Source organism: Prosopis cineraria, unplaced genomic scaffold (assembly GCF_029017545.1).
Source record: "Prosopis cineraria cultivar Desert tree isolate PC_DT_omini unplaced genomic scaffold, ASM2901754v1 PC1688, whole genome shotgun sequence".
Classification (NCBI taxonomy): Eukaryota; Viridiplantae; Streptophyta; class Magnoliopsida; order Fabales; family Fabaceae; genus Prosopis; species Prosopis cineraria.
Window position 1 is genome coordinate 1 of NW_026557013.1, and position 13,346 is coordinate 13,346.

Sequence of the window (13,346 nt, forward strand, 5' to 3'; positions counted from 1 at the left end):
TTCTCGCTCTAGCACCTTGGGAAATACCAGAAGCCGTGGCGAAAAAAGCCCACTTGATCTCCCTATGAACCATACCCTTCAGGAAATTTGGTTATCGGTTTGTGGGTTTCGCTGTTTGGAACTGCAGACATTGCTCGAACTCGCTGTTTCTCTTTGGTAGGGACAGAGAGGGACGGCTTGGGAGGAGGATGTTTGAAATGAGAGAAGAAGGGTATTGTTTTCCACGAGTCTTGGTGGCTGTCATTGCGGGTCTTGCTCTTCTTGACGGCATTATTTCTTTCTTTGCATACCTTCAGGTTTGTTATCGTTTTGGATTTGTGGGTTTTGCTCTGAGATTGGTTCATGCATTTTCCGCTTTCACTTTCCATTTCCATCTAATTTGGGGAAGAGGGTATGCAGAAAGATGAAGAATTGTGAAATGGGATGTGTCCAGTTGTTGTTTTCTTCGTCTTTGTGAGTGACCTATGAATTGTGTGACCCGGGAAATGTGTTGACTTTGGGAGATTGAATTGCTTTTGATGATGCATGCATGAATCAATTGAAAATTTTTAGTGTGCATGTTGAAACTCTCGTCCCTACATTGTACTTTCTCTATAATCGGGTTTCGTTCTTAGCTCGATGATTACGGCATTGTATCAAGACTCTTTGTTTTAACCTATTAAACGACTTGCACAAACAGTTGGAATTTTGTATTTATTGTCAATGTTCAATCGACTACGTCCGTTGTCAAATCTAAGTCACTAACCCATTTGAATTGGGATACAATTGCAAGCATTGTGCAGTGTATAGTAATAACGGTTTCAGTTAGGGCAATTGGGAAGCTTAGTGGCATCGGGCGCTGTTGATTTGAGTTACATCCTAGTTGATTCTTACATCATCCGTTATAAACGATTGGGATGCTTTTCAAAAAATATTAGATCTTAATGTCCGTGATGCATGCAATGTGAAAGTTATTTCCTTGCAGTGATTGTCAGTTGCTTTCTCTTGCTGTCACAGTTAATAAGAATCCACATGAGGAATTCACAAGTTGGCTGGACTCGGCAAAAAGTAAGGGCATTTTCCAATCTGTTCTTTGTCAACGTGATTTAGCTCTGAATCTCTGATGTAACATGTTTTCCACGTTGGATGGCTATATGGATATGCTCTTCTCTAACTGGATGAACGTGTTGAAGTTGTTATTTGTGAATTGGTCCTTCTTGTTGGTCAGCACTGTTGTCTACTTTTATGGCATACAACATGGCTGTTGGAAATAGGCTCATATATGAATTGTGAAGATGTCAGAGGCTGTTAATTTCAGCAGCAATTAGCCCAATAAGATATATACTAATGGCTGTAAATTGTACGGGACCGGTGATTGTGTTCTTGTTATTCTTGAATTGATATATAATGAACTAATATGGCTATCCCAGATCGTCACTCTGTCCGCACAGATCTTAAGTTATATTATATATGCAATGACTACTACATTAGTAACTACCCATTATTTTCTGGATAGCAATATGTGCCACCCTTGTGCATTAGAGGCTCTATCTTTCTTTTCTAATTTTGCTGGTGTGGGTGTATGTGTGTTGGAGGGTTAGATAAAAATGTGAAAATATTAGTAATGAATAACGAAGGAGAATCTGGTGATGGATGACACAGTTTTGATGTCCTAGTGTCATTGGTGTACTTAATTTTAACACTGTGTTACCATAGATGGGTGTACATGGGGAGTGCGATTAATTTATATTTTGTCTATTGTATTCTGAAATATGATACTTCTTGTAGTTATTCTTAATGGCTTCTTTATGGATGTCTATGTTTATGGTATGAACTTCCACGTATGTCACTAGGCTTACTGCACGCAACTACTCTTCACTGCTTTATATATATATATATATTAGCTTCTCATGAGATGTAAATATGATGTGCTGCAGGTGTTTCATCTAATGATTGGCAGTTCCAGTTTGGGTTTGTTCTATTTTACTTTTAATGATTAGTTGAACTGTTAATTTATTTAGCATGGAATATCTCTTGCAGGTTTTGATTGCTCCTTTGATGCCATTTCCACATTTTTTATGGTTTGATTGAGCTAACTGCATTTCATGACTAAGCTTCATAATCCCTGTTGAGTTGTTGTGACCAAGTCGTGTGCATGAGTCAAGTATTAATTTGAACATAGGCATGTTGAATCCTTAGAAAAGAACATTTCTTTGGTTCTATTTTGGCACGTTTGCCTTCTTAACAATATAATTTTGTGCTAAGTAGCATGCTAAGTCTTTTCACTTTCTGAGCAAGGTTGATTATGACCTGGGGTCTATGTTTTTCTCTGGAAGCTTCGATCTTAATCAGTTTATATGTAGAAAGGTTAGTACATATACATTACAGACCAGGCACACGTACAAGAATGATATGCTCCTTACCACCCAAAAAGCCACATTTCTCTCTCTAGAAGACACAATTGAAGTTAGGGCATGCAGGTGATTTTGTTGAACGCAGTAATCTGAAGAAAACTGAATTAAAAGTTTGAAGTAATATTTTTATTACGAAATTAAAGTTTTAGATAATTGTGTTTTCATTGTTGTAGGTGCTAAAGATAAAGGTTTTCACACTGCTTTAAAGTATGGTTAAACTGATTCGAATGTATTGTTCCTGACTTGTTTACATGAAGTTAGCTCATGCATGCCTTATAGGCGCAAAAGCAAACAACTTAAGAGAGGAGGACTTTATCCATATGAGGGTGCACATTGTACATACAGTGACACACGCTACCTTAACATTTAATGAAAGGCACACTGTTGAATAGCATTTTTCCTGACAGGTTTCATGAAAGCCGCTGCTTGTATCATGTGAATCTGAAATTAGGTTACTCGATTACTATTTTGTTAAATACTGCTCATTATGAATTTTGTGAGAAATTGTAACTATTTAATTTTATGCTTATCAATAAATAATTTATTTAAGTTTTAGATAGCTATAGGACTGTTCATGGGCTAAGTCAGGCTTGACCTTAGCTTGATGCCCAGCATGGGATGGGAAAACACTATAGGCTGCATTTTAATTTTATGCATGGTCATTCTTCATTGCATTCTTGAGAGTTGAGCCTTTAGTTCTTTCTGTCACTATATGATAATCAATTGATTTCCTGACATAATCATCACCAGATACATTAAATAGTTCCATTTTTTTTCTTATAATATATATATATATATATATTTGCCTTTTAATGAACATAAGATGTTTGGCCATTAATTTGTTGTTTTGGTTTGCTTTCTGTACTTGATTCCATTTGATCTGTTCAATTTGGGATTTCATATTTCAGGTTTCTTCTTTTATTTTGTATTGACACTTCTTGGTACTTGCTATGGATGGACGTGCTGGTCACACTCCTGTGGTTTTATTTTTTTGGGTATACCTCCTTTCGTTACCAACTAGAAATTTGTGATTTGTGAAAAGGTCTTAGCCTTAACAAAAATGATTAAACTGTTGATGTTTTGTCTTGCAGCTTTCCCTAAAATACTTTTCTTTGCAGCATTTCTTCTACTTTTATCCTTCTGGTATGCAATCTGATTTATTTTAAAATTCTTGTTTGGTTTATAGAAATGTGAATTTTCAAGTTACATGCAGTGTTTTCTGGCAAATTATATGTTATGTCAAGTTCTTGCCGTCATCTTTCATTATTCTCAGTTGATCCTTCTTCTTTGTCCTTCTGTCTGTCTACCTGTCTGATAATTTCTCTTATTTCCTTTTTCTTTGCATTTCTGTGTTGCGATCTTTTCTTCAATCTAAGAGAGCAAGACTGGGAGATGTTGTTAGATAAGAACATTGTCCGCAGACGAACATGACCTTTAAATAGAGGGATAACGACCTATGCATATGCTTTCTGAAAAGAGTAACTTAGGACTCTGATAATTTTTGGTTGTGAACCAGATTGCCCCAAAGATGGGTCATGTGCTGCTGTTCGTTTCATGCTTCAGCAGTTCAGCTATTTTTTTTTCCGTTTGTCATTTCCATTTTCTTCTTCTTTAATGATCTTAAATTTATTGCATTGAAGCCACATTCTGAAATTAAATTGTGGATTCACTTGAAAATACTTCATCTACTGGAATTGCCTTTTGTTTCTACTAGAATTCCTCTATCAATTCTTGCGTGTTTTCATATGCAAAGAAACCAAGGACAGAGCCACGTCTTCGTAAAAGGGCATGGTTGCCACCCCTAGCATTGTGTTACATGCATGTATGTACTTGCATTTGTAATGATATTGTCCTTCCCGAAGCTTTCTGAACATTTTTACTGTTTTTTTTTAATTTTAATTCATGCTTTTAAAGACAATTGTATCCAACTTTAATCTTCATGATACATTCTTTAAAATAATACAATTTAAAATGAGTTAAAAATTGATTTAAGAGACAATAGGTTGATGGATGTTTTAAACTTTGCAAGTCACATGGTTCTATCAGCCTATGAAATCAGCGCAGGGCAGTTGGGGAGACTTTCATCCCCTTTTCTTTTTCTTTTCTTTTCCCCTGCTATGTTGGAATGCAGGGACAGAAGGCTCACTGCAAGTTCTGCAGCCCTTACTGTATACAATAGAATATTATTGCCCCCAAAATTTGCAATCCGCGGTCTCCTCCTTCAAAGGTTTTTTTAATATAAAAATGCTTTTTGAAAATAATATAAATAATTTGCATAAATATATAATTTTAAAGATATGCCTTTATTTAACTTTAATCTTAATACTACAGTTTTAAAATAATTAGATATATTTTTATCATATTATATTTTTTAAATTTTACCATTTAATTTATTTTTAAATTTTAAATTAATTATTATATAGTTTAATAAATGCTCAAAGTAAAAACAATTCTATGTTATTGATATAAACTCTCAAACCCCCCCACCCCCCACAAAAAAAAAAACAAAAGAAAAGAAAAGAAAAGAAACATAGCATATGATCATCTAACTCTTCAAGTTATCTGCAATCATCTGCATTTATACATGTATAACTATTTCAGTTACCATATTTTCCTTTCTCCTGACCATGAAGCTGCATTGCTCTTGGGTTTCATTTTACAGGGTTGATCTTTGCCATCAGCCAGATGATGACGATGATTATGAAGGAAGCTTTTCTGAGGAAACTTTACTAAGAAAGTCCTTTAATGATTGTACTTTAGCAGGCAGAGCAAGCCATAGAAAATGGTTTCCCCTTCGGTTGTCTCATGTTGGTAATCGGCAGAAGATTGTACTTTTGGTATGCGCCATGCTGAGTGTTTCTTCTTCTGTATCTGCTTATGTAGTTTCCATCTCTGCTGTATCATGTTGCCACTTTCTTTTGATGATCATTTAATGATTCACATTAGGATGTAATTTTTTCAAGTGTTTCACTTGGACATGATTCACCAGGTTACACTTCTAGTTTTTGTCATCATGCTGGTATTTGCTGTAATAATATGGATTGGATTAGGGAAGAATCCCATTGATTCAGCAGTGGCTGCTCGGGTATGGACACAGTAATTATGGTTTTGCTATATCTTTTCATGCTATGCAGTGCTCTTTAAATTTCTGATTGATATGTCAAGTTGGTATTGTCTTTATCCTCTTATTGTGGCTACTTTTCCTTTGAATAGTAATATCGGTTTTGATTATGTTAATTTCTTTCTGTCAAGAGCAAGGGGGGTAACTCTGCTTCTGTAAAAGAAGCTTTTATATCATAATAACATTGAATTCTAAAGATCGTTTAGAGGTCAATACTTCTATTGACTTATTTGTTGTATTATCATGTTGAGTTTTCATTTGTACCCTGCATTTTGAAGATTTCTTATCCTTCAACTTTTTATGCTTCCTTCTTTTATAATAAAATTCTTCTCTTAGAAAAGAAACAAAAAGGTCATCTTGGGAAATCATAATGGTCTTTTCTGCTTTGGAGGGACTGCTTTACATGAAGAGAAAGTGGTTGCGTCCTTTATGGGAGAATCTTTTTCTTTTTAATGAAATACATTGAGTTGGTTTGTCCTCAGGAAAGACGGAAGGAGCAGATTTGTAGCATATGATGATGGGGCAAAGATGAAGTTTACTTTTCTCTTTAAATACATGATATGATAGCTACCTGGGGCTAGCTCAGGTAATGAGGGTAGGGTGGAGTGTGGGTTGAGATTAAGGATTCAAATCCTCTTGTAACAAAAAAAAGAAAAAAGAAAATGACATGGTTTCACATAAGTGAATGGAGTGAATATATATATTTGTAAACTCTGATTGTTACTTACAAGTTTTGATTTTGAAATCGGCCATGGTGCTAACTTATGAGTTGATCATAAATAATGGTCATGCCTTAATTGTCCTGAATTATTAGAATCTGTCCTATAATTTTGAAGAACATTGTTGAGTGATGAAAAATGTTTATTATGATCTAGTGACTTAAAATTTGTTGCAGGTGTATGTAGATATTTTTGCTGTTGGAATGCTTATGTTAGGAGCAGCATTAACATGCTATGGTAAGCATGTACTAATCCTTTTGTTTTTCACTGTGTTTTATCAAAATGGACTTTTAATATTTATTCTCATACTTTGCATGAGCGGTAGGCAGTTCTTGAAACTGGTTTAAATCTTCAGCACATTTAAAAGGCATGTTCGTTGTCAAATTAGATGAATGATTAGGCTCTATGGTTGATGTGTTTCTTGCCTTCTACTACTAGTTATCTTACTGTATTTTGCATTTTGTGCTCATTTGATTATTTTTCATTATTACTTGTATCACCACAATGATGATGAAAATTATATAAATTATAATTATAATCTCTATATAATAGTACAACTATTGGAAGAAGCTTTCGTACTAGCATGTACAGTGAAATGAAACCATGTTCTCACTGCAGCTGATCATTTTCTATATAGACTCGGATTGGATAAAATGCTAATTCTGGGCGAACAACATGGCAATAATATGGGTCAAATCTCTGCCGAGGCCATAGACTTATCTGAAATCTCATTAATATATACTGCTTATATATATTTGCCTGAATTTCCTATAGCATTTTAATATTGTAAGACTTTAATCTGCGGTTTATAAATTTTGGCCCCAAATAAAAACTACTGGTTACAAATTACACATGACATTGAGTAGCAGTAACAATACTTTGAATTAGTGAGTTACATATAGTATGGATAATACACGTAGTAATGAATATTGATTAGCAGGGAATTTCTTCTCTATAGAATAGTGAAGCCAATGCAAGAAACTCTTATGATAGCATGTATGGTGAAATAGTACCGTGTACTAACAGAAACAGAGCATTTTCTAAAATTGACTCATGTAAAATTGTAGTATTTGGTAAACAAGGTGACACAAATTATACGGGGTCAAATTTGTGCCGAGAGTTTATCCTAATCTCATAAATATATACCGCTCAACTTATGTATAATTGTCTGAATTTCCTACAGCATTTAAGCATTATACTTAGACTTTTAATTGATTGGTTACAATGATATTGAATAGCAGTTTATCAGTGCAATCATTTGAACTGATGAGTGACATATAGTGTGGATAAGGATAATACATGGAATGAAGCTTAATTACCAGGGATTTCCTCCCTTTTTGATTAGAAGTTCTTTTTAAAAAGTGAAGGTGTGTCTTGCTGGGATAAGATCTCCTCAAACTCAGAAGTACAAAAATCTAAAAAGCATAATAAAGTAAAAAAATCTCAAAAGAAATCAATGGTGTAAAAAAGCTTCAGTGTTTTTGCATGTTGTGATTCCCTTGAAATGCCATTTGCATACCACTGAGGTCACCTACACAACTCTGTGCTGTTATAGATGTAAAAGCAAAGATATTCCCTTGAGAATGTGGGTATTTCTGTCTAACTACAATGTGGTTTCTTTTTCTTTTCTTTTTTTCTTTACTGCAAAAATTTAAGTGAATTGGGTCTTGAGGGGCTTACGAGGGCCACCTTATTTTTCTTTTTAAAGTACTAGGATACACCCTACTTTCACATAAAAGACCAAAGAGGCTATTCCATAGGTGACACGCTGAACTGAATTTATGAACTTATTCACTCATGTAGACAAACTGCAGAATTCCAAATTAATGCGACATTAGACAGGTTGTCTAGCGTGGTTGACCATGTGCTGTTAGCTAATAGTTAGAACATGGGGATTAGGCCGACTAAAAGCTACGAAAGAGAGAAGGAAACAATGACACAGTTTTGTAATTATTTTGTAGAAGAAAAGAATGGATCTGAATCTTTTTGCATTGCAAATGGATCTGTGTATTACACTCATTTATAAGCATAAATCTGAAGAAATAAATATCCTAATCTTATCCAAATCTCAACAATATAAATAAACCCTATATATATATATATATATATCTATTTAAGTCATCTAAATATATTTAAATCCTATTCAAAAATATAACTAAATCTTATCCAAAATCATAATTTCATAACAAGCACCTGTAGTGCAGAGCGTATAAAAACTTAAATAGACTAGTGTTCAAGAACAAAAGGAGCTGAATTCTCATTCTAAAAACCAATGACTGCAAAAATCAGTTCGAAATGCTTGCTAAGGAAGATTATTATACTAATTCCTTAACCAAACTTTCAGTTTCAACCTTTCATTGAGACGTAAAGTAATTTTTGTTTAAGAGTGATGCTTGCCAAATAGAGACAATCTATCTCTGGCTGGTTTATTTTGATTCAACCGTGAGAATGTGGTGCACTAAAATTTATTTCACATTTTTGCTTACAGCTGCTAGAATTCATTAGTCTATGCTGTCAAAAGAAGAATTCACTGATGTCAACAAAAATCAATGTTAGACAAACCTTAGCATCAAATGGCCTTTTAATTGCTGCCCCAGAATTATGCTAGAATTTGGAGCCCGTTTTGGTATAAAATGGGAAAGGGAATGGAAATGAGAAATCTCCCATGAAGATGGAAAGCATAATTCCAACAACGCCCCTTTGCCATCTACTAAACACAACAAAAATAGTTTCTCTCATCTTCCTTTCGTCAAATAACTTTTTTATGTACCACATTTACCCTCAATCTTCGAATTATGTGTTGTGTGCTATACTTTGTGCCACTTCCTACCATCTTAAGATTTCAGAGTATTTGAATTTGCCTCTTCCTTGATTCTACTAATTTGTTCGCGTTAGTGTTCTACTTTTTCAAAATAATACTTTTTCTCAATGTTTGTAGATTGTGATAATTATTGGAGAGATCATTTTGAACATGCATGCTAAAAAGATACCTGGATTACTCTTCCCATTGATATTTATGTGTTTGTGTGCACGAATGTGTGTGCAGAATCAAATTTCAGTAGTATTCATGCTTGATGGATCTATTTGGGTGGATTCCTTCTTTCCCATATTGAATCCCCTGATTGGCTTAAAATTAAAAACTCCAAGTGAAAGCTACTTTTTTGTTGTATTTCTAATGAAAGTTATGCCTGCTTTTGTGGACAGTTTTTCTGTAGTAGTTTCATTTTGTTTCTTTTACAGGAATCTTATTATGCTTGAAGATGAGCCGAGTAAGAGCTGAGCAACCTTCATCTGAAATGTACAAGGTATATTTGTATCACCCAAAAGAAAGGGGTGCTGTTTTTTCTTTTCCACTAGAATATTGTAACCCACACAGCTTTTCCATTCGAACTTGAAAAATGGATAATGGGTCTGCTAGTCTCTTGTTGCCCCTTCTAATGCCTTCTGCCAAGTAGAAGTTGATAAACATGGTGAGCTGCTGACGTGCTTGTGTATTACCTGGATGTCTAAGAATTTGACATACAATGGGATAGTGAAATGGCATCATGCAAAGATAATTGCTTATATGCTGTTCCATCATCCCTACGTGGATGCCATGTTTCATTTTCTTGGACCTCTACGTGCATCATGCATGCATGCCATCATGGCTGCAAGAACTTTACCCATTGTCAGATAGCGTGCTATTTTTCTGCACTTGCACACTTGCACAAACTGATGTGCACTAGCCATATTCCTATAAAGATGAATATTTCTATGTATAAAATTTTGAAGATTAAGACGTTAATATATACATTTCTTACAGGTTGCCTTTTTAACTGTGACCTGTGTACTATGCTTCACATCAAGTGCCTCAGAAGCACTCTTCACTGATATTCCTGTATGTATCACCTTTCTGCTAAAATTGTTGTGTGCTCCATTTCTTGAGCTAAGATGTACAAGATTTCCTGAACTTTCCTCCTGATCATTGATGCAGATGTTGTATCATTGGCGTCCGCAGCATGTGTATGGTGCTTGCACCATTCTTTTACTCATTTTGTATTATTTTGTAGGTATGTGCTTGAAATATTTTCCTTGATTCTCAGTTGTGATGCTTGACGGAATTTTTTATCCACTCCATTTCATGAGTGATTTAGCATTTAGCTTAAATCCAGGCAAAAATGAAAAGGTAGTAGCTTAAATTGTTGACACTAACAGCCTTCTCTGTAAAACCGAATCTGCGTTTATTCTTCAAGAAAGAACTTGGCTATATTGTGCTACTTATAGTTGTTTATTCAAATGGTTTCATGAGTAATTCAGTATTAATTTAAAGTGTTGACAGACTGCTCTCAACGCACCGCATTTTCAGGTTCATCAATACCTTCAGCAATGTTACTGTGGGTAATGAGAGAATTACCGCCTGCAGAAGCTTCTAGCACATGGGAAGAATCGAGCACATTAGCTTTTGTTGGTGATAATCCAGTTATAGTTCATAATCCTCAGCGCTGGACTACTGCAACAAGCATGCAGAATCAGGTTCCTATGTCACTATATTTTTCCTTTAAGCTAATCCATTATGCAGTAAACAATTACTGCTGTGAATAAACCTATTTGCGGTCCTTTTAGCTTAAGTAGTTAAATAAAAGAAATAATCAAATAAAATGCCAGCTAAGAATTAAATTTATCGAATCTAAGATCCTTTTGTCTATGATTCATAATTTAAAGATGATCGACATTATTTTTCTATTTTATTTTCATCCTCCAATAGTTTGTCTTGACTGTTGTGGATTCGTTGTTGTTGTATAGACATTTGGGAGTCTGAAAATTATGTTGCAAAACCTGCAAGGAAGCTAAGATTTTGCATTTTGCAGATCTAATGTTGTTCTCAGAATTTTTAATTTTCAACTTTACACTCGAACTTTTCCTAATGTGTCTCTATCAGTGCCGCAAAATTCTTTTCATATGGCAGTTATCATGCGCTACTCCTGAAAAAAGTCCTTTTCTGTGTGGCTTGTTCAATTAAGTTTCAAAGTAGGGAACATGGTTATTTGACATGCTATCATTTCATCTGTGTTACATATATCTTAATGGAGAAGGTATCACCTTTCGAGCAAATATAATACAGTAGGAGGAGGGGGCCTTTTGTCTTGTATATTTGACAAGGCTTAGTGACCACAAATATGAAGTGAAGATTAGATTATTATTTTTCCCTTTCAATGTGTATCGTATGATTGAGGGTCCATTTGGGTATTCAGTTTCATATTTAAAAAGCAAAATTTCACTTTTAGGATGCTGGAAGTTGTTTGAGTAAAATATTTTACAAGAAAACACATCCTGAAAGTATATTTAAACGGTGACTGAAAGTGGATCTGAGAAATATAACTATTTGAAGCTTTTGAAATGTAAATTTAAAAAGTGGGATGTTATTTGACCATACTACCCAAGTTTAATCTCTTATTCTTTTATTTAAAAAATAGTTAATTCATTAAAAATATAATTATCATTTCAATAATAATAATTAAGTGTCAAGTTTTTAGCATTATAAATTGAATAATTAATCATGTTAATTTTTAGCATTATTATATAATAAAAATTATAAATCTTTATCATATTTTTTAAAATTACAAATTAAAAATGTACAAATAACTAGAGATTAAGTTTTTAATGTTATAGATCAAATTTTATGTTATTTAAAATCTTTATCAAATTTTTAAATATTTCAAATATATTATATTTGTTTAATAAAAATTATAAATTATCAATTAATGTCTTTTTTGATAATTATACATTCAAAAGTACATTTCATTATCATAATTCAAACAACTTTCAGTGTACCAAATTAATTTTTGAAAAAATGTCTTTGAACACAAATTTCATTATAACAATTGACTTTTATCAAATGAACTTTTACTAAATAAATTTTTAGTAAACTGAAAATTAAATACACTAAATTTTAGAAAAAATAGCTTTTGCTCACGTGGATGGTAGTCTTCTGTCTTGCGGGAATTGGCTTCATTGGGTTGATCTGAGCTTCTCTGTGCATCTGTTTTCTTCTCATCTTTCTTTTCCCTTTTGACGTTATTTGCTTTCAAAGAACTAAAAAAAAAAAACTTAAAAGTCACTTGAGTTTTGTCATTGATGCAGGCATTGAGAGTGAGTCCAATATAATCACGTTTTGGCCACGTGGCATTTACGAGTGGATCTTCATTGTGCCTGCGTTTGGGTGGTTTGTTGGAATTGCTTCAGAATATGTAAATCCTAACCAGAGAAGAGCCAAAATGATGCAAGTGGTTGTAAGCTTTCTAAGAGATTGTTTTTCCCAGTGTTGACACTCTAAATGTAAATAGCAGAACATTAGTTTATAAAACTTATTCCCCGCTACACGAATTTGGGGATGTCTGGGATTTTTTTGCTATTAATGATTGAGATTTTGTTTAAATTTATAACTTTCTGGTCGCATGTAGGCGTAAATATGTGGCAAAGTAAGCTTGTTCATCTTGCCTTGGTGCAAACTATATCAATTAAATGATTAATTCTAATCTAGTGAGGCTTACTTTTTCAGAACATATTCTAGAAATTTTACTTAGAATGTTGAGTAATTCTTATAATTTTCTTTTTGACTAATCTCTCGAGTAGCACTTGGATTAATAGATTTAAATTTAAATTTTAAATTTAAAAGTTTGTATTTTAAATCTCATATTCAAATTCCATGTATTTAAAATTTTCTGTTTGGATAATTTAAAAAATTTTAAAAGAGAGATAAATTAAAATTTAAAATGAAAATAAAAAAATTAAAAATGGTGGATTTATTTATATTTTTTAATCAACAATGAGAAAAAAATATGAGTCAATAGAGATATTAATAATGAATACATGAAGAGAATAAAATATTTAAAATTATTAAAATTTTAAATGATTAGACTGTAAAGATAATTTAAAATTATAAATAAATTATTATTTGATTTTAATTTGAATCAAATTCAAGTTCCTAAATTTATGTACTCAAATGGGGGATTTTTTATATTTAAATTCATAAATTTTTATGTATTCAAATGAAAAATTTAATTTAAATCTAAATTGGAGCACACCATTACTTCATTTTTTATCTTTTTTTTAAAAAATATTTGAAATTTCAAT

The 13,346-nt window shown here is 33.0% G+C and overlaps 1 protein-coding gene across 3 annotated transcripts; it reads left to right on the forward strand.

The window, feature by feature from the left end:
* The first annotated feature begins 30 nt into the window (after positions 1–30).
* LOC129300641 (tobamovirus multiplication protein 1-like) lies at positions 31–12,773 on the forward strand. 3 transcript variants are annotated; one of them, XM_054939212.1, is made up of 13 exons: positions 31–296; positions 965–1,047; positions 1,917–1,950; positions 3,302–3,388; positions 3,485–3,536; positions 5,056–5,230; positions 5,383–5,478; positions 6,410–6,470; positions 9,474–9,538; positions 10,036–10,110; positions 10,207–10,282; positions 10,579–10,745; positions 12,354–12,773. In XM_054939212.1, exons 2-13 carry the CDS (start codon positions 1,012–1,014, stop codon positions 12,375–12,377), a joined length of 948 nt encoding a protein of 315 aa, XP_054795187.1. In that variant the 5' UTR covers positions 31–296; positions 965–1,011; the 3' UTR covers positions 12,378–12,773. The 3 variants fall into 3 exon arrangements, with proteins under 3 accessions (XP_054795187.1, XP_054795185.1, XP_054795186.1); XM_054939210.1 differs by having other exon boundaries at positions 997–1,047; XM_054939211.1 differs by lacking the exon at positions 5,383–5,478 and having other exon boundaries at positions 997–1,047.
* The last annotated feature ends 573 nt before the right edge of the window (positions 12,774–13,346 follow it).

What these genes read in the sequence shown, in the direction of transcription:
- LOC129300641 (XM_054939210.1), top strand. Translation starts at nt 189, where the DNA reads ATGTTTGAAATGAGAGAAGAAGGGTATTGTTTTCCACGAGTCTTGGTG. An exon ending in CTGTGGTTTTATTTTTTTGG is followed by an intron (nt 3,389 to 3,484) that starts GTATACCTCCTT and finishes TTTGTCTTGCAG; the next exon opens with CTTTCCCTAAAATACTTTTC. An exon ending in CTTCTACTTTTATCCTTCTG is followed by an intron (nt 3,537 to 5,055) that starts GTATGCAATCTG and finishes TTCATTTTACAG; the next exon opens with GGTTGATCTTTGCCATCAGC.